At 51.4% G+C, this 25185-nt stretch overlaps 1 protein-coding gene and 1 long non-coding RNA gene across 3 annotated transcripts in view; both read left to right on the top strand.

Moving 5' to 3' along the window:
- The window catches only part of Ttc7a (tetratricopeptide repeat domain 7A), a 102553-nt gene that overhangs the window by 2885 nt on the left and 74483 nt on the right, over positions 1 to 25185 (top strand). Inside the window, exons 2-5 of one of the 2 annotated variants that reach the window (NM_001100756.1) lie at positions 5648 to 5811; positions 8249 to 8417; positions 21839 to 21969; positions 23446 to 23561. In NM_001100756.1, coding sequence (NP_001094226.1) covers positions 5648 to 5811; positions 8249 to 8417; positions 21839 to 21969; positions 23446 to 23561 — 580 coding nt within the window. Of the gene's footprint in view, positions 1 to 5647; positions 5812 to 8248; positions 8418 to 21838; positions 21970 to 23445; positions 23562 to 25185 lie in introns of those variants that run through there. The other variant, XM_063262049.1, reaches the window with a different exon arrangement.
- On the top strand, positions 9839 to 20895 carry LOC134479306 (uncharacterized). Its single transcript, XR_010052450.1, has 2 exons — positions 9839 to 13080; positions 13116 to 20895. It is a non-coding gene; the product is annotated as an uncharacterized LOC134479306 (long non-coding RNA).

Below are 25185 nucleotides of genomic sequence, written 5' to 3'. Positions count from 1 at the left end.
GGAAGGAGAATCTTTTTATTCTTTTGTGGATGGGATGGCACACGCCACATCTCAGCACTGGAAAGAAGGCAGAGGCAGAAGGACCTCTATAAGTTCAAGGCCAGCCTGGACCACATAGTGATTTCCACATCAGATACAGCTACATAGTATATAGTGAGACCCTGGCAAAAAAAAAAAAAAAGGGTTTTCTTTTTTGTATTTTAATTATGCATGTGAATGTGTGGACATGAATGAACGTGCTCATGGAGACAGGAAGAAGGTGTTCAATCCTTGGGTTCCCTGTAACCACTGAGCAATCTCTCTGGCCTAGATTATTAGGACCTTACCTGTCCTGTCACACTCTTGCAGTTGGTGACATGATGGTGACATAAAGGACAGAGGTACTAAGGGGGTGGGGGTTGCCGAACCCCAGACATCCACATTTCACCGAGGCCCTGAGGTCCTGCTGTGTCAGAGCTTTCTGTGGAGACTTAGGGGGACATCAGTAGACTCCAGAGGATGCGGACTTAGCTCCTGAGTAGATTGGTTGAAGGAGCTAAAGGCACAGCCGAGACCTTCCCCAGTCTGTAGGTCGCTCCTCCCGTGGGGAGCTGGTCACTGCCTTTGTGTGTTCCTCAGACTCACATCTGGTGGGATTTGGAGAGCATGGGTGCCAAGAACTTCCCAGCCCAGCCTGTGGCGTTGAGGTTGTGTGGAAACAAAGCCAACCCAGTATTTTGATTTGATTTTTTTAAAACAACTTTCCCCATTACTTTTATTTATTTTATCTGAGGGGCAGGTATACTTAAGCCAGAGCATTCTTGTGGAAGTTAGAAACCAACTGTCAGGAAGTCACTTTTTCCTCCCACCGTGTAGGCTCTGGGGACCTAACTTAGGCTGACAAGCAAGATGAAAAGGTTTGGTTCAGCCATCCAGTGTTTTAGGTTGGGGGACACTTTATTATGAAACATTTGCACAATACATTTAGAAGAGAGAAGGAGCCCCATCTATTAGTCATGAAATCATGAATAATCTTTTTTTTTTTTCCCGGAGCTGAGGACCGAACCCAGGGCCTTGCGCTTGCTAGGCAAGTGCTCTACCACTGAGCTAAATCCCCAACCCCATGAACAATCTTCTTAATAGATTAACTTACATTTGATGTTTGTGTGTGTGTGTGCATGTCTGTGTGTGTCTGTGTGTGCGCATGTCTGTGTGTGTGCTCACATGCTCTCCATGGCAAAGGACAGCTTGTAGAAATCACTTTTCTCCTCCCTCCCACCATGGGGTCCTTAGAATCAAACAGCTTGTTAGACTTAGCAGCAAGCCTCTTTACCTGCTAAGCCACCTTGGTCACTACCAACCATTTTTCCAGGCTGTTCTCAGCCCATTGCTCTCCCATGCTATTTCAGTACAAATTTATTAAAAACAAAAAAACAAACAAACAAAAAACCTGTTAAAAACATAACCGCTCGACCACTCAGAGCCACCATCTTTTTTTTTTCAGCCGAATGATTTTTTTTTTTTAAACCGGAAGACTGCCTTAAACAGCTGCAGTTGAAGTGTGTGAGGCAGGTGGTCTCTCTCACCTTCTCCCAAGTCTATGTTTGGAAGGCCCCAGTCACTGCACACCAGTGGGAATAGAAGCCACAGAAACCCCTTGGCCAGTTTGAATGGAGGAGAGAGAGGGCTGATTGATCTACACTTCTAGCTGCAAATGGGCACCTTTGGAGGTGGTGGCTAAGGGCATGGGGGCTGGGGGCTGTGGGCGTGCTCCATGGACCTGTCAGGAAGGCTTCTTCACAGCCCTGACAGAGAAGCTGTCCTCTGAGCCAGGCTTGGACGGAGAGCAGGTTTGGCCTCTGGGAGGACAGGGACGAACTTATTCATACAGACTCTTAACAACTAAAAATTCTGGAGTCGTAATTCCCAGGTGCCCTTGAGTTTTATTGTTGCTTGAATCAGGGAGAACAGTAGGATAGGAAGAAGGGGAGGGAGAAGGGATGGCCCAGCAAAGGAAGCAAAGTGAATCCTGCCTCCTGCTGAGCGAGCCCCTAACCCCCCTGACTTAGTAGAGGAGACTAGGAGGGAGGACGTCCTCACCCACCCCCAAAAGGACAGGAAATTGGACAGCCAGAAGGACAGTAGGTGTGGCTCAGGTAGAAGCTTGCTTAGTACCAACCCCTAGCACCCCATGCAGCAATCCTGCCTGCCCTTGTAGTGAAGCGAGCCCCAGCACCCCTGCCGTGAGTTTAGCTTTCAGATTAATCACCCAAGATCGTTCTTTACGTTTAACCCGCTCAGAGCCAGCAGGGTAGCTCAGGAGCTAAAGTTAAGCCTGATGGCCTAGGTTCCATCCTTGTACCTATGAGGTGAAAGGTGAGACTCCAAGGACTTCTTAGAGATTTTCCTCAGACCTCCCTCCACAAGCCAGACGTGGCCACCAGCACCCAGACCAATGCGTAACACATTAAATAACTGTTTAAATTTTTTTTCTTAAAGCAATCAAGCTCTCTGGCGTGAGGGAGATGCAGGAGAGACATTCTTGTTTGCCTGACCCTAACAAAATCGCTAATCTCCACGAACTGTAATGTGGGACTACTGTCCATCGTTTAGGCCTGCGCAGGGTAAATAAGACTATATAATAAAATGCCTGGCATTTAGTATGGCCACGGCAAATATCAGTGTCCCTCTCACAGTCCTAGTCCCTCAGAGCTTAGAGCAGTACTCATCAAACAGACTTCGGAGGTGGGGGCGTTTGGTTGTCTCCTATATGCTCTAACAACCCCCACCCCAATAAAAGCCAAACGAAAGAAAAAATACATAAAATTCTGCACCCTCTTTCTGGTGTTTTTAAAGAATCATCCTATCCAGCCAGTTCAACAAGGTCATTTCTAAACGTTCACTCAGGTTTTCCCACACGTGGAGGTGTCACAGCCTAGACTGCGCTGCTGCAGACCACCCGGGGCGGCACGGGTTCAAACGGGACTCCCATTTGTGGAAAAGGGCTCCCAAGTCTCTTTTGTCATGAAAGGTATTCGCGATCAGGGCCTGTAGCTTTGGGGAGGACTAGGTGAACGGTGGGCTGGCCGAGGCGGCCGGTGGTGAGGTGGTGAGTTAAACTGGAGCCAAGGGCGGGACTCTCTCACAGGAGCCAGTGAGCCCGGTGAGGGACGCACTAGTTCCCTGGAGCTGGCTTGGAACCCTGCTGTGGGTTTTCCGAGGCCGGGCAGAGCCCGGACCACAATCGCAGAGGCTCATAGTTCTGGATGGAGCTGGGGCTGAGCCCGGACCACAATCGCAGAGGCACACAGTTCTGGATGGAGCTGGGGCTGATGACGCATCCTTGTTCTCCCAGGCTCTTCCCAGCTGAGATTTGGAAATGAAGGTCGCCTTCCGCAACTGCTGGCACTGTTGTGCGCGCTGCCTTTTTCTTTCTTTCCTTCCCTCTTTCTTTCTTTTATGAGGCAGGGTCCCACAAAGTAGCTGTAGCTGGCCCAGAACTCGATATTGACTAGGCTAGCCGGAAACTTGCTATCTGGATCTATCTGGTGCTGCTATTGAGATTAAAGGTGTGTCACTATCATGACCTGCTCACTCTGCCTGCTGGCGGCCTTCTTTTTGACAGGGCCTTACCGTGATCTCACTATGTAGACCAGGGTGACCTCAAACTCAGATCTGCCTGCCTCTTCCACACCGTTGCCAGTTTAGCTTGAAGCTCCTCCCACAGTCGCACATACAAAACATCCTCAGTCCGTTTCGAGGCTTCAGGGTGCCCCTTTTTTATGGACATACGGAATTTTAATTAGCCACCCGTTGGTGGGTGTAAAGCCTCTCTGCTTTTTTACATGGTTATACATGCTGCTGGGTGAGGAATTACGTGTAGGTTCTTTTACACATTCACAAAGGCGTCTGTAGGATGTTGCCATGTACCCCTTTCTAGAAGTTTCTTCAACTCATTGATAGTTTGGAAAGGGGTACTTTAAACCTCTTCTCAGCCTTTTGGCTAAGATCAAGCGTGGAAAGTGGGTACTTTTAAAGGCAAATCCTCAAAATGTTAATTTTAAAAATCCTGAGGTTGGCAGCAAATGAACCGATGATGCTTCCTCAGGGCAAACCCTTGTGGCTTGACTGAGGTTTAGGGCTTCGTGGTGTGGCTGGGGAAGGAGAGTCCTCATAGGAGGGCTGTAGATATTGCCCCGGGCCTGAGCAAAGGCAGTGATTCTCAGAGTAGTGTGGCAGCTGAAAGCATTGTGACAAGGTGGGACAGAGCAAACGCTCCTAGAAATACTTACTGAACGAGTCTATTGGCTTCCTCTCGGAAAGCTGGAAGAGCTGACTCACCTGACAGGTATTTATTAGGCCCCTCCATTGAATAGTTCTCCTCAGAGATGGGTAGGCAGTGAGCACAGCCTCATGAGACTGTTGGACTTTTAAGCTCTGCATGCCAGATACCTGGCTCCCCTGTGGGGTGTGTGTGTGTGTGTGTGTGTGTGTGTGTGAATGTGAGAGAGAGAGAGAGAGTCTGTCTGCCTGTCTGTCTGCCTGCCTGCACAAGTAGCAGGAATGTGGTAATGACAATATTGGAATTTCATTATTGTTGCGGAAGCACACCAAGCAGGCTAACGCTACTTGCCAGGTATTGAGCCATGCAATCAGCTCCTATGTGTGAGGGAACTCTTGAAAATGACTCGCCTTGCTTCACAGGAAACCTACATGCCACACTCACTCTTTGGCTGCCAGGTCATCCTGAGCCACACTAAAGTCCCTTAAGATGGGCAAATCGGTTATGCAACCCCAGAAACGAGGAGAGTGTGAAGTGGCCCATGAGGCCCTCACAGTACAGTTCTCCCCTTCCGTGGTGTGAGGGGGTGGGTGCTTTCTGTTTTTCCATGGGTTCTTGCCCCATCACCTTGTAAAACTCTCAGAGAGAATCTTCCCTCAGGAGGGAGATCCTCGAGCCCAATGACCAGTCCGAGTCCACAGGCTGCAATCTGCAAGAGGATTTTTATTGATCAGGATACACAAGTATCTGTGGGCGTCCCAGTCAATTTGGAAGACTGGCGCGCCTAGCAGAACCAGGGACGGGTTTTTATAGGGTATTGGGATGCAGAAGCAGGCTTACAGAAGCAGATGCATGGTTGGTGGATTCAAGTGAGGTGCGGATGTATGGTTACACCCAATTGGCTATTCAAATGAGGTTGTCACACGGCAATAGAATACATGCAGGTTGGGGCATCCGGAATGTCAGGGGCTAGGGGCTTATCTCTTGTTAGGTGGCCCATAAAGCAATATTTAGACTGGTTTCTGTATTTTGTTTTCTTTTATGGTCTGTTTCGTCTAAATGATGGGTCAGCTTGTCCCACAAAGCTTGGACACATCTGAACTTTCCCAGGCTTATTTTAGTTCTGAGTCTGTGTATCTAAAAACTTACTTTTTACTTCTATAGTTGAGGGCCTTGGGCTTGTACAATTCCCTTTCTGGGAGGGGGTCTTTCAACCTAGACTGGGTTAGAACTTCCTTCAGTCCTCAAAGATGATTATGGAAAATGCACCTTTATTTCCTAGACTTGAGCCACTCGTGTGCTGGGTAGGGGTGGTTGGGGCTCATGATATCTGCTTATATGCATAAGGGAGTTCAGGGAGTCAAGGACCCTCGCCCTGTTTTTCAGATGACTTTGGGAAATTGCTGCTAGCAGAGGCCCTTCTGGAGCAGTGTTTGAAGGATAACCACGACAAAATAAAAAACTCCATCCCTTTGCTGGAGAAGACGGATTCCAGGCTGAACGAAGCCAGGGACCACCTGAGCAGCATCCTTAACAATGGGAAGCTACCGGTGAGTCTTCAGGTCATCCTGACTCAGGGCAGGGCAGAGTGGGGCTCCCTAGGCAGCAGGTGGACTCTTGTGTATCCCAAGGAACTCCAATGGATGTAGAGAAGAGGCAGGGAGGGCAGTCAGGAGGCGCTGCCTCCTTTAATCAGGACCTACAATCTGGGTGATTCCTAACATCCTAGCTTTAGGTCAGTGACGGTAAGCCACTGCCCCAGCTGTCCACTGGGCTCCAGAACTGAAGCCTCTCATTAGGGCTTCCTAGGTACTTTTTATAGTGCCTTTAGCCCCCACTTCTGTGACCTGGGAAGAGACAGCCACTCAGCAAACATGGTTCTGAACTGGAGTGGGAGTAAAATAATGACTGAGGAACTCGGGCTGGTGGAAGGACAGCTTCTTAGGGTCTCATTCTGAGAGTGAGATGTTCTCGTCTGTTATTTCTTCCTGGGCATCTTTGTGACAGTACAAGGACAGATGGCTAAAGATCTGCCTAGCAGGGGGATCTTTATCCTAAGCTGAGGGATTCTCGCACCCTTCAGGATGTACGGTCCTGACTGGTTAGGTCGACAGACCAAGAAAACGTAAAATTCAGAGGCAGGGTCGCTGACTTTTAAAGTTGCCTGAGTGGAGACATTACAGAAGTCACAGTTTAGCGTCGAACTATACGGTTATCATTGCTCAGTAAGAGAGAAAGACACTATCCCTGTAGTGTTTGGCTGCCCTGTTGTAAACTGTCATTAGTCCACAGGGATCTGCCACCCTGTGGCAACACCCACTCTTTATGGCCTGAGTGTGTCCTTCCGAGCCTTTGTGCCCTATCACCCATGAGCACAGTCATAATCACTGCTTGTGGTCTGTTTTTATCTTGCTTCTCTCTGGGCTCGGAGCTGTGTTCTAGACTTTGCCCTATTAATGCCCTTAGCCTCCCTGGGGTGGGAGGGAGGGAATGAGTGTTATTATCTCTCCATGGCCACCAAGAAGATGGGGCTGAGTGGGGGGACATGAGCCTATAGCCCAAGACCACTTCGTGTGGAAAGGCAAAGACAGGGTTGAGAAGCTGTGTAGGCTGGGCCCGGCTGGGGACGCGTTACCTGGTGCCCCAGCTGGGGATGCAGGTGGCTTCTCAGGAAACTAACAAATGGCTTTTTACAAATCAGCCTTTGAGAATTAAAGATAGTGAGAAGAGAATAGGTGTGTAGGCATTGCAAGGTCTTATGGGAACTTCACAGAAGGGAGCTTCCTGGGACTGGGGAGGCTTCCGAAAGGAGCTGGGGCCGAGGGACAATCTGGATGGACACACGGAAGGCTCTGAGTGAGCGAAGACAGTGGAGGAAGGTTGGCTTCCACAGGGCCTGCCTTTGGCTTACCCTGTCTCCCTTACTTGGCTCCACGGTGAGGAGCGTGGAGGAGGTTCTCCTGGGATCCCAGATACCCGACCTACCTACCCACTGCAGACTGGGAGTCTCTGGCCAGTGGGAGAGGTTAGGGGTTGGGAACAGGGCTTCACCTCCAGGGGGCTTTCTAGTGGGCAATGGCCAGAACCGGCCCGAGAGGCTGTAGCAAGTGCCGCCGGCCGAGCGATGGGAGACCTCACAGTAGACTCCCATCTAATGCTAAAGCTCAGGGCTCCTCCAGCCAGCTCAGCCCCTCTGGTGAGTAGGTGGTGATTTGGTGGTGACTTGGCAGGGAGCACCGGCCCTGCCAGCAGCTGAGGCCCTGAGGGGGCTGTGAGAGCCCTCTGAGTGGGTGGAGATTTGCACATGAAGACACTGGGAGGGCAGGGTTTTGATTAGGTATTTTGGGTCTCCAGGCTCTGACTTAACCCTCCTTCTGAGCTGAGGATGGTCCCAGCAGGCCCTCACCTCTTGTCTCAAGATGCTAAGTGGTTGCTTCCCCTTCCAAAAGACCTGGGGGGGGGGGGTCTAGGTGACAGCTTCAGGGTCCTCATGAGCTCTTTCTAAAGCCTTTCACCTAATTTCTCTAATTTCACCTAATACACGCCCCCCCCCCCCCCCCACACACACTATAAGTTTTGGGCTCCATAAAATTTGGCTCAGTCCCTGCCCTCAAGTATTCAGAATGTGTGTATGTGGCCGGGGGGGGGGGGGGGCGGTATCTAGCCTGGATCAGAGCCTGTGGGGGCTTCGGGAGAGAGAAGACAGGGCCCAGTTCTACAGCTGCCTGAAGTCAAGGCAAGAAGCAATTAGTAGATAGTCCTTAAGTGTTTTATTAAGAGTCACCGTGTAGGCAGTAGTCTGTGGACTAGGCTGTAGAGGCAGTAGACCATAGGCATCATGTGAAGACTTCCTGGAGGAAGAGGAAGAGGAGGAGGAGGAGTTGTTTTGAACAGGGTCTTGTGCAAAGTGTGACTTATGGTTCAGTCTGTGTGGGGGGGGTAGAAGTTTTGGAGTGGGAACTTGCTAACACATCCTTGTCCTTTCAGCCACAGTACATGTGTGAGGCCATGCTGATCTTGGGTAAGCTGCATTATGTGGAGGGCTCATACCGGGATGCTGTCAGCATGTACGCCCGGGCTGGGATCGATGACATCTCCGTGGAGGACAAGCCCTTGTATCAGATGCGGTTGCTGTCGGAGGCTTTTGTCATCAAAGGTAGCTGTGGATGCCTCTTTGGGCTCCCCCACTGCCCCGCTGGTCCACTCTGCTCTTGGGCACCTGGAACAGGCAGCAGCACACCTAGGGGAGTGACCAATATGTTGCGGGAGGGGTTGGAGGCAGTTTCCCAGATGTTAACCCCAGGCCACGGCTACACAGTGCTGTTCAAGGAGGGCTGCTCAGGGCAGCCCATTGTTCAAGGACTAGTGGAATCGGGTTCTCACCCCGGCTTTGTTGACAACTAGTTACCACACTGGATGCCTCTTGACCTTTCTTGGCTGCAGTTGACCCATTTGTAAAAGGAGGTTGTGATACCAGCCCTTCCGGGGTTCTCATGACCAGCCGAGCTGTAGAACCAGGTCAAGAAAACCTTAAAGGGTGTGTCAGTTCTTGTCAGGCCTGCTGTGCAGGGCCTCTGTTGTGAGCAGAGAGGGGCTGCTGAGATCCAAGGAGAAGGACTTCCTGTCCTGGAGGAGCTCTCAACCCTCCCAGGGCAAAGAACACTTTAGAAGAAACAGGATCAGTGAGGAGAATTTCAGGAAGGGGACTGGTTTCCAGTTGTGTTGATAACCACGCACGCATGCACACATCCATGCACACACCCATGTAGCACACTTTGTATTTTTAGGCTCCTTCCCTACACCTGTAACCCTGGGAGGGGCCTGGTGTTAGTCTTAGTGGCAGTGAGATCCCCTCCTCCCAGACAGGTGCTGAAAGTCTGGGGTGTTTGAACATCTCTCTGTCCCAGTAAAATCAACCCTAAGAGAAAGGTCTAGAAAAGCCACCTGTACTTCTGTAGGGATTTAGTGCCTGACACTGGGGGACTGTGTGTTACTTTCTAGGTGGGGATTGAGGCCTAGAGCAGAAATACACCTTGCCCAAACATACCCATTGGGAGTGAGGACCAGAGCCTCCAGTCTGTGATGCCGGCACAGGCAGGCAAATGAGGTTTCCCTCCCTGTCCTCCTTGTCCTCCTTGGAGTAACTGACATCTGTAGAGGACCTGGACTCTGGCTGGAGGGGTCCTGAGGTCCCTGAGTTCTTCGCCTATTGAGTCCACATTACTTTAGGAAGCCTACCAAGCTAGTTTCCCTGGGCAGGTGGGCTGGGGGTACCCACCCGTCAGGACCCAGCCTGTGAGGGTTTTCTTCCCCTGCTGGCGCCCTCTACCACAGGCCAGGCTTCGGGAGCAATCGTATTTTGGTGCTAGGTCTTTGGGGTTTCCGGGGAACCACTTCAGCTGTGGATATCCTGAACTGAATACCCTCTCTTAGGGCTCCTCCTCAGGCCTTTCTCCTTCCAGCCTTGCTCAGTACATATTGCTGTCTGTGTCCTGCTCTCTACTCTCTCCAGCATGCCTCCAGCTTCTTGGGGGAACACAGTCCTGGTGCTCAGAGGTCCTGCTAGGGAGGTAAGGATCCGCCATTGCTCGCATGGGCCAAATGGGCCATTTGGCTGCAGGCTGTGCTGACTTCCCCATCCCTCCGGTGACTGCACGTATCCTCTCCTGCCACTTGCCTGACTCCTCTGCTTGTCCTCCCTGTCCTGTTGTGGTGACCACACCTGCTGCTTGGCATGTTAGAGTTTGCCTGAGCCTGAGTGTGCTGGAGACCATGCACAAGGCCATCAGTGTGTGCGTGTTGTGACCTAACCATGGCGGTGGAATCTCGTGGGTCTCTTCACCCAGAGGACACACAAGGAGATGGGAAAGGCTGTTTGCGGGACTGGCTTCATTTGAGAGCATGAGGGCAGTGACAGCAGGAGCCCTAAGCTCACAGAGTCCTCATGCCAAGTCAGGTGTAGCCTCACCTGAGTCTGCAGACCCCTGAGTTGGTGCCCTTCTTCCCAGGTTACACATGAGGAGCTGAGGTTGCAGTGGCTGCAGCCAGAGCTCACAGAGCAGGGCTTTAACCTGGGTAGCCAGACAATCTCTGGCACAGTACTCAGGATTGTAGGTGGAAAGGAGTTACACCAAATCCTTGTGTTCTAGACAAGGAAACAGAGGCAATGGAAGGGAAGCCACTTAGCCAGTATATCACTTAGCTTCCGATGGGACTAGCATCCTCAGTGTCCTAGGAGCCTGGCAATTTTGGCTCCTTCTGCTTCTGAGTGACCTCTGAATGAGCCAGCCTAGCCCAGTTCTAGCACTTCTGACCGACTGTCAGACTATAGCTTTCTTTTCCTTTTTCTATTTTTGCACGTGTGTGTGTGTGTGTGTCTGTGTGTGTCTGTGTGTGTGTGTGTGTGTCTGTGTGTGTGTGTGTCTGTGTGTGTGTGTCTGTGTGTGTGTGTGTCTGTGTGTGTGTGTCTGTGTGTCTGCGTCTGTGTGTCTGTGTCTGTGTGTCTGTGTGTGTGTCTGTGTGTGTGTGTGTGTCTGTATCTGTGTGTGTCTGTGTGTGTGTGTGTCTGTATCTGTGTGTGTCTGTGTCTGTGTGTGTGTGTGTCTGTGTGTCTGTGTCTGTGTGTGTCTGTGTTTGTGTGTCTATGTCTGTGTGTGTGTGTCTGTGTGTGTGTGTCTGTGTGTCTGTGTCTGTGTGTCTGTGTCTGTGTGTCTGTGTCTGTGTGTCTGTGTGTGCGCACAGGTTACATGCATGTTCATGTGGATGCATGTTTGTGTGTATGTATGAGGGTCCTCATGCGTGTGTGTGCATGCACGTATGTTGGGCTCTGAAGTTGGTGTTGGGAACAATCCTCAATGGCCCTTCTTCCATACTCCCTGAGGCAGGGTCTCTCAAACGCAGGCTTGCCTTTGAGGATGCTGCCTCTCCCTTCTGGGATTGAGATTCCCACCCAGCGCTTAAGTGGGTTCTGGAGATCCACACTCTGGTCCTTCTGGTTGTACAGCAAGACCTTTAACCACTGAGCAATCTCCTCTTCATCTAGTGCTGCCCAGTACACGCCTGGCCAAGAGGGAGAGGACAGAGCTTCTGTGTTAGAGAGGAGCCTGAACCAGCCAACCTGGGAGGCTTGATGGGGCCAAATGTGAGCTGCTCTTCTTTTTCTGGGCTTCAGGACTGGCTTCTGGTCCCTCTGTTCCCATCCTCAAAGGTGTGAAGGCATGCCCACTCATAGCCTTCCCTTTAGAACAGAGGGACTTGGCCGTGGCCCTCAGGGCATCCTATAAGGACATGACTTGTTCCCGGGGTGTCATAGGTGGTGACTTTAAACCTCACTGGGAGCCTTGAGGCAGGGACCTTAATTATAGTGGTGTGGGTTTCTGTTGTCCGAAGAGCAGCATTTGACACATGTATGCCTGTAGGACAGGGAGTGCACGACCGTCCAACTTCTCTAAGAGCAAAGGAGGTAATATCCGTGTCAGGGCTATTCAGAAGCAATAGAGGACAGGCAAGCTTCGTGAAGCCATCCCAGTGGGTAAGGGCTCTTGCCATCAAGCAAGATGTCTTAGTCACTGTTCTATTGCTGTGAAGAGACACAGCCACCAAGGCACTCTTTCAAAAGAAAGCATTTAATTGGGGGCTGGCTTACAGTTTCAGAGGCTTAGTCCATTGTCAACACGGCAGCAGGCTGGTGTGGTGCTGCAGAAGTAGCTAAGAGCTACATCTTTATCTGCAAGCAGAGAGGGACTGGGCCCAGCATGGACTTTTGAAATCTCAAAGCCCACCCTCTGTAACACACTTCCTCTGACAAGGCCACACCTCCGGATCCTAATAATCCACTTGCTGGCGACTAGGCACTTAAATGTATGAACCTATTGGGGCTGTGCTCACTCAGGCCACCATGCCTGGACTCCTGAGTTAGACCCTGGGACTCACACAGTGAGAGGAGAGAGCTAGCCTCTGACAGGTGTCCTCTGGCCTTCATGCCGTGTGCACAGAAATGAATAGATGTAGGGAGACACCCCAAACAATGGAGAAATACATTTGCTCATTAAAACAGAAGAAGAAAATGCCTTCATGAGAAGGCCTGCCATTTCTGAGATTCTGTCCCTTGCTTTCTCTCCAGTCGCTGTCCTTTCTGTAAGCATGAACCCCAACATGGCACTTGGGGCAGGCTAAGTGACCCCTCCCTGCGTAAGCATCTCCCTGGGTCCTCCCCAGGCTCACCTGGAGCCTTTATGGTCGGTGTGTTCACCCTATTCTGTTCACTCAGTGGGCTCCTTCCTCCTGGGCCTCTGGCCCACATCCCACTAAGAACTATGATTTGCCAGCAGTTATTAAGTAGGCACCTGTTAGGGATGCCAAGGGTGAACGGCTAGGTCAGTTCCCTTGTGTGAATGGTGGGCAAGTCAGCGGAGCCTGCCTTATGTGTCATGGCTCCAGCGAAGCAGCGTTCTGGAAGTTGCCAGAACTGGGGGCATGAGCCCTCTGGTGCCTTTCCTTCCTGTCCAGTCTTAGTCAGTCTCACCAGCAGTGAAGTCTGCTGTCTCTAAAAAGCAGAAACTAGAAACCTACAGAGAAGGCTGGTTGATAGCTTAAAGCCATGGACTCTGCATGGCCATAGTGGCCACAAGGCTGACCCCAGGCCTGTTCCATGAGAGACTCTGTCCTGAACATTTAAGGGGGCAGTTTGTGAAGAATGGACTGTTGTTGCTGTTGCTGCTGCTGCTGCTGCTGCTGCTACTGCCACTGAGCAGCTCCCCTTCTAGTGTGAGTGGAACACCTCAGGAGTCCTATGGTCTAGTGTGAGCGGAATGCCTCAGGTGTCCTATGGTCTAGTGTGAGCGGAATGCCTCAGGTGTCCTATGGTCTAGTGTGAGTGGAACACTTCAGGTGTCCCATGGTCTAGTGTGAGCGGAACACCTCAGGGTCCTATGATCTCACAAGTCCAGGCTGCAATAGCTCTGTCAGGTCATACTCTGAGCAGCATGATCCCCATATGAGCCCAGCTTTCTCTGACTCCAGCTTTGGGCTCGTCCCTTTGTATAAGAGGTACCAGTGGGAGCCACTGTGGGAGAGGGACTGCCTGACTGTAGAGTCTTTCCGGTTGAGTTTGGAATGGACCATTGCTAGCTACAAACAAGGGGAAGAAAGCCCAGGGAAGTGGGCGACGGCCATATGGAGAGGGGCCAGCTGTCCCCCTGAGAGAGCGAGCACTGGGAACAGAGCTGGCAGAGAAGCTCAGGTATCTTGGTTGGTGTCCCTGAGGCTTAGACAAGGGTTGCCCCACCATAGAGTGATCCCTGGTCTGCTTCCTGCTTCAGAGGTCTAAGTCCAAGACCTCTGTGGGCCCAGGGAACAAAAAAAAAGCTGCCCTCTTTTCTGAGTGTCTAGGCCCTGAGGTTTTAACTAGCTCTAAGATTCTTCAAGGCCTGTTCTTGGCATCTTGGGCCTGCGGTGGTTAGGCACCAGAAGGCTGAGTGCCGTTTGGCATCCGTCCCTTCTCTTCAAGCCTGTCCCTTCCATTTTTCTGGTCTCTCAATGTGCTGATGATGGAGATGCCTGCCTCTCCAGACATGCATGTGTCTTAGGCCCTCCAGACCTCAGCTATTGCTTCCTAATTTGGGAATCACTGTTGCTCCGTCTATGACCTGGGGATGGGTTTGGAGGAATCTCTCAGGATCAGCACTGCCCTGTGTTTCAGCCAAACTGGCTCCATTTCTCCTGCCCAGATTTGGGCAGGCCAGCGCATTAGCTCTGAAGAAATGTGACCTTCGTTCACCTGCAGTGAACTCTGGGGGCGGAGGGATACAAATTAAGCAGTTATGAGGGCCCTGGTGCCTGAGGCAGCCCACTTCCTCCTCAGGACTTAGGTGTGCTGATGGTGTTTCTATTCACTTTCTGCAGTACCGTCAATCCTAAGATACCCTGTTCTCATCAGGGCTTTATGGCTTATTAAGCTGTTCCTGGGAATATGGTAGCATATCTGGTTTTATGCGGCTGTGTTTTATGGCAGGAACTAGGTGTTGGCATTGGCTTCTTTCCCAAGGTGTAGGCTGTCTGGCCTGTGGGAAGGGATGTGGGAAAGGGATGCTGCTGCCTTGGCTCCAGGCTGTGGGCCCCAGAGTGAGGGCTGGCTTCCAGCTAGAGAGAGGAATCTGAGGAGGAGGCTGGGTTTGTTCACTGTCCACTCACCTACAGTAAACTAAACGCCCACCGTGCTGAGAGACAGCAAACGGGCTAAAGACGCACCTTCTACTGCCTGTGGCACTGAAGGCAAGATGGCCACCGCGTAGGAGGGAAGCTTTGGGCTGGGGAGGCAGAAGGTATGTGGCAACCCTCCTTTTTGTTACTTTTCTCAGTACTGTAACCAAATAGCTGACAGAAGCCTCCTAAGGGAGGAGAGGTTTCCTTCAGCCCTGGTAGGAGAGGGTGCAGTCTATCACGGTGGGAAGAGAAGTATGGCAGAGTAGCTTGCTGGTGTCTTAGCCAGGCTTTTACTGCTGTGAGCAGACACCATAACAAGGCAACTCTTATAAGGGCAACATTTAATTGGAGGGCGTACAGGGTTAGAGGTTCAGTCCATTATCATCAAGGCAGAAACATGGCAGCATCCAGGCAGGCATGGTGCAGGAGGAGCTGAGAGTTCTACATCTTCATCTGAAGACTGCTAGCAGAAGACTGGCTTCCGGGCAGCTAGGATGAGGGTCTTAAAACCCATGCCCACAGTGACACACCCACTCCAACATGGCCACACCTTCAAATAGTGCCACTTCCTGAGCCAAGCATTCAGACCACCACAGCTGGTGACAAATGCTTACTTCTCACACTGGCTGACCTAGGAGTAGAGAACTGGACAAGAATTGAGGCCAGGCTGTAACCCTAAGACCCACCCTAGAGGTCTGCTTCTGGCAGCTAGACCTTTGTAACAGTTCGCCAACCTCCTGAGATGGCACCACCAGCTATCGAGTGTCCGCTCGCAGGAGCCTGCGTGGGACATTCCACGTTTAGCCCATAACACCTCTCCTCTGTTACTGAAGACCACCCTAGCTGGGGCGTGGGCTGTAGGTAGGGTTTGGGGAGGGCAGTTTTGGACAGGCCTCCAGCAGGGCAGACAGCTATAGCTCAGCCATGAGACACTTGTGGGAGGTGAGAGAAGAACCTGGGATGCGGAGAGCCTTGGTGGGCGCTGGGGCAAAGGAAGACACCGGAAGACTGGGCTGAAGGCAGAGCAGAGCACTGAGGGCACAGGACTGGCATCTGCTCTCTGCTCAGCGGTTTTCACCTCGGCTCTCGGAACGTGTCTGTTCTCCCCGAGTTAGCCCCCTTCACCCGTGAGCCCGGAGTGCTTACCGGGAGGTCATTGTGAGCACCTGTAGCAAAGCATTTTCTTTATAACACTGGGTTTAGGGGAAGGCCTCATTCCAAGCTAGGTTTTATTAGTAATCCCCCCTTTGTTTGCGAAAACAAAGACTCCGGTCTCTGGGAACATTTTGAGATATATCCTCCTAGTCACTTTTTCTTACAGACTTATCTGGACTTTTGAAAATTAAAAGTTTAAGTCCATACGTTGTGCTTTGAACCCGCTGTAAAAGCTAAGAATTCCCAAGGTGCAGTGGGGCACCTGCGATCCCAGGTGCTGCAGAGACCGCAGCAGAACTGCAGACTTGGTTATCACAGAGACCGTGCTTTAATTCTTTTTAATATTTAAAAATAACTTTGAAAAATTTTTCCTGGGAAGATGTCTCAGTGGTTAAGAGCATTTCCCGCTCTTGCAGAGGTCCTGGATTCTGTTCCAAGCATTCACACTGTGGTCCACAAACACCTGTCACTCCCTACCCAGGGCCTGTGATGCCCTCTTCTGGTGTTCACAAGCTCCAGGTATGCAGGCGAAACACTCGTACACATAAAATAAAATAAAATAAAATAAAATAAAATAAAATAAAATAAAATCTTTAAAAGGTAATAATAGGGCTGGGAATGTAACTCAGGCAGTAAAGTGCTTATCTAGTATATCTGGTGTGTAGAAAGGCTTGGGTTTGTTCCCCAGCACCACATAAGGCTGGCCATGGTCGCATATCTTGTAATCCCAACACTTAGAAGGTGGAGCCAGGAGGACCAGAGGTTCATCGGCATCCCTGAAGCTAGCCTGGGCTACACAAGGCCAAAAGACAATATAAAAATTATGTTCTCTCTCTCTCTCTCTCTCTCTCTCTCTCTCTCTCTCTCTCTCCACACACACACACACACACACACACACACACACACACACACACGCGGTAGTTTATGTATTTAGCGATAGAGTCATGCTTAGCCAGACCATGGGTTTAATTTCCAGAACCAAATCTATGTAATGAAGAATCCAAAGGCTGCACAGGTTTGTGATGCCAGCATTTGGGTGGTAGAGGCAAGAGGCTTGGGGGCTCAAGGCCGTCCTCAGCTGTATAACAAGATGGAGTTTGGGAGACTGAGACGATGAGAAGCCAAAGCATACACTACGACGTTGGTTAGGCAGTGCCGTGCAGTCATTCTCTAGACTAGAACTCTTTCCTGTAAAATGGATACTCTGTGTTCGTTAAACAGTACTTCCTCTTTGCATGCCGGTCCCCCTGGTGACCATGCTTGTACTTTACTCTCTGAATTTGAATCTGGTTCCTTAGCGTTGCACAGTGTTTACCTTTTTGTCCATCTGTTGGTGGTGCACAGTCCCCTGTCAATGGATACTTGGGGCATTTCCCCCTATGGGCTGTTAGAAGAGATAGGGCTGTGAGTCTGGGTATAGAAGCCTCCTCAGTTCAGTTCTTGGAGCACATGGAGCTGACCCTGGAGCTTGTGATGCTACCGCTAACTAGCTGTGCCGTGCCGTGCTGTGCTGTGCCGTGCCGTGCCGTGCCGTGCCGTGCCGTGCCGTGCCGTGCTGTGCCGTGCTGTGCTGTGCCGTTCTCTGTCCACTCCTGTTCCCACAGCTGCCCACTTTTGAGTGTGATCTGTGACAACCATTGCCCACCAGACCTTTAGGGTTAAGAATACATTGTGTTTCCTTCCTCCTTTCCCCTGCCATGCAGGGTGCCTGTGCTTGGTAAACACAAGGCTAATGGTCTTCTGTAGCTTCTGTGGTTACTCTTTCCCTGGGGGGTGGGGGTGATTGGGGTCTGCTACCTTTTGGGGAAGGGAATTTCTTAGGAAGCCTCCTGTCTGTCTGTATCTAGGGCCCAGGGCTTCTGGGGCAGGCCTTGTTGGAAGGCCTGCTACAGCGGTGGATGAGTCAGCCTGCACTGAAGGAGCCAGGACCACGCGCTGAGCCCAGGGCAGGACCTGAAAAATACAGGGTTGCTTTGAAAGGGGCCTTTCCTAGTTGGTTTTGTGTGTTTTCACAGGAAGTTCCCTTCTGCCAATGTGACACAGGAAGCAGTGCCTGGCACTTCCTGGGTGTTACTGGCTTTCTGCCCAGAGCACAAGGTTGGTTCACAACTGCCAGGAACCTTGGAGGTGGGGCTCAGTCCTCCACTTGGACCTGGTGCTGTGCTGTTACTTGGCCTCTTGTGTAGAGGATTCTTGGGAGAAGGGGAGAACTCTCAGGGTTGGTGTAGGTTTCCAAACATTGTGGGCAGGAAGTGGGTCTTCTTAGCAGTTAGACCCAAGGATTTCATGCTCTGGGAACCTGTGTGGTCTTAAGCATGTTGGAAGTTATCTTACAGGCTCAGAAGAGAAATGACTCAGTGGTACAGAGCACTGACTGCTCTTCCAGAGGATCACATCCAATTTCCAGCACCCACTTGGTGGCTCACAACCATCGGAAACTACAGTCCTGGGGCACTGCAGGTGTCAGCTGCTATGTGGGAGCTGGGATTTGAACCTGGGACCTCTGAAAGAGCAACCAGTGCTCTTAAGCTCTGAACCATCTTTCTAGCCCTGACTATTATAATTTCTAAGAAATTAATCTCTCTCTGTGTGTGTATTCTTGAGTCCCTTGTGTGCATGTGTGTACTGTGTGGCTACACACGTGTGTTCTGTGGATGCATGTGCATGTCAGAGTCTTGGGGTCTTATCCTCAGAGGCCATCCACATTTTTTGAGACAAAGGTCTGGGGCTCAGCAAGCAAGCCTGGCTGTGGAGAAGAAGGCCTCCGGGATCTGCTGTAGTTTGTTAGTTGAGTTCTTCAAGAAGCGTTTTTAATGGAGGGAGGAGGCTCTCCCTGTCAGGCACCACAGTCAGCATGCCGGACTTCACTCATTTCTGTGTGCTCTTTTCCATGTTCTTTCTAAGCAACAGGCTTTGAATTGTCACTGGGCTGGAAAGGTCAATCATAAATAGCATGGTGGCAATGCAAGGAGACGTGGGGCACAGAAGGCTGGGGCACAGGAGGCTGGGACACAGGAGATTAGGAGCGCTGGTAGAGCTCTCTGCCATGGACGTGCCAGTCTGGGTTTCATCGCAGAACCACACAGACAACCGAACACTAAGTGAATCTGCTGAGTCAGAGGGAAGGGAAGGGGGTTAGTTGCTTTCTCCCTTGCTGAGACAGATCCCCGATAAAGGCAACTCCAGGAAGACAGGGTTTATTTCAGCTTAAGGTTGGAGCAGAAATCCCTGGAGGCAGGGGAAGGCATTGCTGGTCCCGGAACCTTCCCGTCAGGAAACAGCAGTGAATACTGTCCCAGAACCACAGCGTACAACAGTCTGCTCACATCTGAGGTGGGTCTTTCTACCTCAGTTTACCCAGTCCGGAATATCCATTTTACAGACATGCTCAATGTGTTATCAACTTGCCCATCTATACTAAACGTCGAAGAAAGTCTCAGGGAAGAGGTAGTTTTAGTTTTGAGCCTACTAAGAACAATGGTTTTACAATTCTTGGAAAAACAGGGTGGCAAGCTTCAAATGGGAGCAGGGAGTGGGGAGTGGGGAGCAGGGAGCAGAGAATGGGGACCGCTGTAGCACAGAGAACGTGGAGGCCCCAGGCCTGTGTCCTCAGTTGGCCCTTGCAGGAGCCAGACCACGGGAGGCTTGAGCCAGCAGCCTGACCAGAAGTGTGCAGAGGGGAGTCAACTATAGCACGTCTCTGGGACCTCAGGACTGCGGCCTTGGAGCAGATCCACTCTGTATCTCCCGGAATCAGCCATGCCACCTGCAGTGTCTTCTGGGCTGGTCTTCTTGAACAGCTCTGTCCTTGCATGGTGACAAGCAGCACACACCTGGGAAAGAGGCTTGGGCAGCTGTGGAAGAGGTCATGGAGCCTGCTTCCTGCTTTCTCTCTTTCTTCCTCCTTCCTGGTCCTCCAGAGTGAGGAGCCTTCTGCTCTTCACAGTGAGTCACTTGGCAAGCACCATGTTGACACTCAGTGACCTGGGTAACTGGGGTTTGTGTTGAGCAATGGCCTTCCCTTTCTCCCTATCTCCCCTAGGCTGAGGTTCCCAGCCTGCCTTGGGACATGGTCCTACTCCAGCCTGACAAGTAATGCAAGGTCACTGAATCTGTCATGTTCGTATCTAGCCAAGAAAAACAATGCTAATTCCTTTCCTTGTGTTTGCAGAGCACTTTGTACTCTGTCAGCCATGACTGGGCTCCTTTCTCACCCAGACAGCCTGTGCTTCTCTGCTACCTACTCTGTGCCAGGTGGGGGGCTAGAGGGAGCCTACAGCCTACTGGGGAGTCAGACGGAGAACGAGTATGAAACAGCAAGGCATGGGAAAGATAACCAGGGTGAGATTTGTTCTAGAAGGACCTCCTAGGAGAGGTGGCGTCCAGTTGGTCAGAAGGTGATTGGTAACCTTGTGGACTTGGTGGGGTGGCAAAGTCCAGGTGAGAACAGCTCAGGCAAGCTGAGATAGCATCTAGAGCAGACAGGAAGTGGGATGGATGAAGTAGGTGTGGTAAAAAAAGAGACTTGAGAGGTAATCTAGATAGGTCTCAGAGGTGTGATGTGAAACACCCTGAGTTTAAGCCTCCTCTGTAGCAGGGACTTGGAAGGTCCCCTGGAAGCAGTGTGCAGTTGGGATTAGAATGAAGTGAGGCTATGGTGTCCACTCACTGGAGAGATGCAGCCTGGAAAAGGGGTGGACAGTTAGCTGGTTGTTGAGGCTTAGAGGACTGTGTTCCTAACCACTGAAGAAGCGTTTGTTACGTACGAGGGCCACAAAGGCGAGAGACACATTGGTTCTGCTCAAGGGGAAACTCTTGTCCCAAGGCTGGCATTCTCTAGTTAGGTCTCTGTTAGCTGCAAGCAACAGACTGACTTGGACAAAAACAGGGGAGGGGCAGGAGAGAGAGGGAGGGGGAGGGAGGGAGGGAGGCAGGGGGAGGGAGGAGCAGGAAGGAAGATGAAGAAGGATTCAGCATGCATGTGGGTGGGTGGGTGGAAGCTGGCTCATGCGTGGACCTTTCAAATGGTAGCGCTTCAGGGAAAGCAGCATTCTGGAGTTCCGGCACTGTGCTTTGGACTGTCTTTTCAGGCCATGTCTGATCATCGTCCTGTGTGGACTTTCTCTCCCCTACCTCTGACATGGCCACCAATGCTTTTCCTTCTTTGTCCTTCACAGATTGCTTCATTAACTTTTGTTTGGCCCTGGGAGCTGTCTGCTTATGGTTTTAAATACATTTTAACTATAATAAAGAAAATTACATGATTTCCATTTTAATGTATACAGTTCAGTGGTGTCATTTATATTCACTCTGTATAGACATTTGTTTTGTTTGGCTGGTTTGATTTTTTTTTTTCTTGATATGAAATCTTAGTAAGTTGGCTTGGGTAGTCCTCAAACTCATGATCCTCCTGCCTCAACCTCTTGAGTGCTAAGATTATAAGGATGTGCCCCTAAGTCTGACTAGACATTACGATGTTTTTAGATGTATTTATTATTTTGTGTGTGTGAATGGTTTGCCTGCATGCAAGTCTACGAACCACATGCATACCTGATGCCCACTGAGGTAAGAAGAGGGTATTGGATCACCTAGGACGGGAGTTATAAAAGATTGGGAGACACCACATGGAGTTTGGAATAGAACCTTAGCCTCTGGAAGAGCAGCCAATGCTCTTAACTGCAGAGCCGACTCTCCGGCCCTAGATAAGCTTTAAGGCAGACTTTCCTCTAGCGTTTCCAGGTGCCTCTGGTACCCGCTTCACAGCACCACTGAATTGAGTAGCAGTGTGATTCCTATGGGCTCACATTGGATCATGTTCCTACCCCTAACCTGTGACCATGGCCTCATGCTGAGGCTGTGGAGGGGTGGCCAAAGTGGGGGCTAGAAAGGGAGGGGCCAGAGCAGCAGGTACACACTGCAAGTAGAGGGCTTGTCAACACAGACAACTCCTCAGAGAGGGACAGTCTTGTACTGCAAAGATGGGCAGAGGTCCACTGTGAAACTCACCATGTGGGACCCCAGGGCCTTTTCTTAGGTCATTGCTTGGTCCTGGCTCCTGCTAACACCACTGTTGCTTCAGCTTTTCCTTCCCCTCCACGGACCTAGGCCTGCTTCATACCATGTACTCCCTCAGATGCACCCACCCAGTGCCTACCATGGGAAGGGGGTCTGGAGTCCAGGCCTAAGCCGGACAGGTCTGAGGCTCTCTTTCTCCGGCAGGCCTCTCCCTGGAACGCCTGCCCAACTCCGTCGCCTCCCATATCCGCCTGACTGAGCGGGAGGAGGAAGTGGTTGCCTGTTTTGAGAGGGCCTCGTGGGTGGCTCAGGTGTTCCTGCAGGAGCTGGAGAAGGTGAGCTGGGAATAGGGGCACTGTACAAATAACTGCCCTCTTGTGAGCACATTCTTTGTCCTGGAGATTAGAAGAAGGCACCTCCTTTTCCGACACTCCACTTCTTTGTTTAGAAAACTCATTATGGTGCACTGATTCTGTTAGGGCCTCTTTACCACACGAGGAGGCTTTTAATTAATTAATAAATGAGTCTGTGCCACCTGAGAGGGAGCAGGAACCCCTTGGTGAGCTGAACTTACAGGGCCAGATGTCACATCCCTGTTCATACTCCTTTATCACTCCTGACAGCAGCCCTGGACAAAGGTGTCACATGCAGCCCTGTGTAGTCAAGGAGGCTTAGAGAGATCAAACTACCGGCCTCTCAAAGGACAGCTTAGGGTCAGGCTGGCTCTCATCACTCAGTATCCTTCCCTGCTTTCCGGCACCTCAGGAGAGCTTTGCTGCATGCACTTCCATGGGCTATGGTGTCCATTCTCCAAGGCTTTCAGAGGTGGACACAGAGGCAGCCAGCAGGATGTGAGTGAGTTCTTGGCCCCACAGTTCCCACCTTCCCATGGTGGACCTGTCCTAACTGTGTGTGGGGTGGCATCAGCTCATTGAGCCTTGTGGGGGAATCTTAGCTCCTCTCTATATTGAGGCCCCAAGGCTGTCACTACAGTCTGTCACTTAACCCTCTCACTGCTGGATAAAAAATAGGTGCTGTTTTTCAGATGAAGAAGGATGAGCTCAGAGAGAGTTACCCCACCCCCACCCCATGTCACGCCCACCAAGTTCAGTGGTTAGCACTGGCAGGAGCTCCAGGCATAGTCTCTCATCCTTGTGGTGAGCAAGCAGAACTTCTGCTGTGTGAGCTTCTGGCCGACGTGAGCTGGAAGGTTCTTTAGCAGTATGAGTTAGAATTGGCACCTGAAGGAAGGGGTGGATGAGAGCTGAGAGCCGTGGGAGTCGGGGAGACACCTGAACTTGTGCTGTTTAAATGGCAGAGTCAGCAACCAACTGTTCTCATAGTGGGCCCTTCCCCAGTAGTCCTCCTTGGGCCAGTCGTGTCCTTAGCTAAGGGACTTCGGCCTCGGTGTTACTGACATTTGAGTCTGGGAGTCTTTGCTGTAAGGAGCACCCTCGTATTGTGTGATGTTGGCAGCACTGCTGTTCTGTACCTCTGACGTCAGAAGCTCACGCCCCGAACTGGAACAACCAGATGTTCCCTGAGGGCCACGTTACCCCTTTTGGAGTGCTGCCACCCTGGAGCCTCTCCGCTTGGTTGGATGTCAGGAGGAGGAGAGACTGTAGTCAGGACTCAGGGCCCTTTTTCTGGCAGAGACTGCTTAGAGTTGACCCTCACAAAGGTCATTTGGGTCATCGACAGACGTCTCCACCAGGCCACATGTCTGCCATTCAGGTGTCAAGGGCATCTGATGTCCAGGCAGGACTTCTGAACTCGTAGGTGACCACTGTCCCTTACTCTTCCCTTCTCAGACCTCAAACAACAGCACATCAAGACACCTGAAAGGCAGCTTGTCGGTTGACTATGAATTGTCCTACTTCTTGGAAGCTGCCCTCCAGAGCGCGTACGTGAAGAACCTGAAGAAGGGGTAGGTGACTGCTGGCCCAGCAAGACCCAGTGTGCATGTGCTCTCCCGAGGATTGCACGTGGCTGGCTTGCTTCAGGCCCTTGCCAGACGGGGTGTTCAGAGGACCAGTTTTTGGGAGACCCTTAAAGCCCCTGCATTGTTTTTGGTATGATACGATCTGTAAAATGTCTCTTCATTCTTCTCATTTCACCCGTGCTGGAGTAGATCATCCCTGTGTGTGGCATCTGTTTAGTTAGAAAAACCAAACACTGCATTTTCTCTACCCCTGCTCTCGAGGCAGACCACATCTATGCTGATGCCTTACAGTTTAGTTCAGTCTTGACGTTAACCAATAGACCAGAGCCGTAGACGATTCATCAGTCACTCTAGACGCCGCTCCCAAAGAGCTGCTGCCAGGTCACCCACCTGGCTGCAAGCTCCAGCTTCCGCAACCCACTCTCAGGCTCAGTGATTTGCTAGAGCTTTCTGGAGCCTGAGACGTTCATTACCAGCTTCCACAGAGTGATCCAGGAGAGGGGATACACTAATGGGGCCTGGAGGCTCCATGCCATCCCAATGAGCCACCCTCCACGGGTCCTGTAGCCCCAAAACTCCCAGACCTGGTGCTGCTGGATGTTGTAAGTTGTGTCACCAGCTCCTAGGTGCTTACTCATGGTCGATACCCACAATGCTGAGAGGCTGAGAGGCAGGCATGGCCCTCCCTGCTATTTCACAATCGAGGAAAACAGGTTTGGAGAGCTTGGGGATTTGCCCGTGGCCACAGAATGTGGATTGGCTCCCAAGGGTGGTGGCCGTGCTTTCTCTCCTGGGGCCCTACCAGGCATGAGAAACGTGAGGAGGTAAGCCACTTCCACCTGGGACCCCTTTATCTTGCTCAGGAATTCCTGCAGTACCCCATTCTCAGCACCCCCAACATGGAGTGGGAGGGGGAGAGGCAGACACAGGTCTCCCCGAGGCCCAGGCAACATGCTTGCCTACAAACATCTCAGCTGCTTCTACCTCAGGGCGTGGCCTCACCAAGCCATGCTCCAAATGTGAGAAAGGACTCCACTTCCCTTTATTCCAGGTGATGAGGTCAGAGTTCAGAGCATCCCATATCCCGAAAGTGCTGTAGCTATGGCTGTTCAGGGATGTTTGGTTCCACAGGGTTGCTCTTGGATAGAAACACTGACCCCTGCTGTGCCAGAGGCCCAGGGCACTTGCAGCACCCACATATCCAAATCAAGTAAGGCCTAGAGAATTTTACAGCTCTCTGCCTTGTCCTAAAGGTCTACCACCTGCTCTGTGGGGCCTCCTGTCTCACGAGTCTGTCTGACTTTCTACTCATTGTTTCCTAAGCTTTATTTGACCAGAGATCATCTTTCCCTGATTCCTCAGTCTGTACCTAGGTCCCAGCTAAAGCCTTCTTTCAGCTGCAGGCCACAGGCCAATGTGTGTGTCCACCCAGGTCACTGTCCACACAAGCCACTGTCCACACAGGCCACTGTCCACCCAGGCCACTGTCCACACAGGTCAATGTCCACACAGGCCACTGTCCACACAGGCCACTGTCCACACAGGCCACTGTCCACACAGGCCACTGTCCACACAGGCCACTGTCCACACAGGTCACTGCATTGTGTCC

Source organism: Rattus norvegicus, chromosome 6 (genome assembly GCF_036323735.1).
Source record: "Rattus norvegicus strain BN/NHsdMcwi chromosome 6, GRCr8, whole genome shotgun sequence".
In the NCBI taxonomy this organism is placed as follows: Eukaryota; Metazoa; Chordata; class Mammalia; order Rodentia; family Muridae; genus Rattus; species Rattus norvegicus.
The sequence above is the reverse complement of the archived record's forward strand: the minus strand, read 5'-3'. Positions and strand labels throughout refer to the sequence as shown.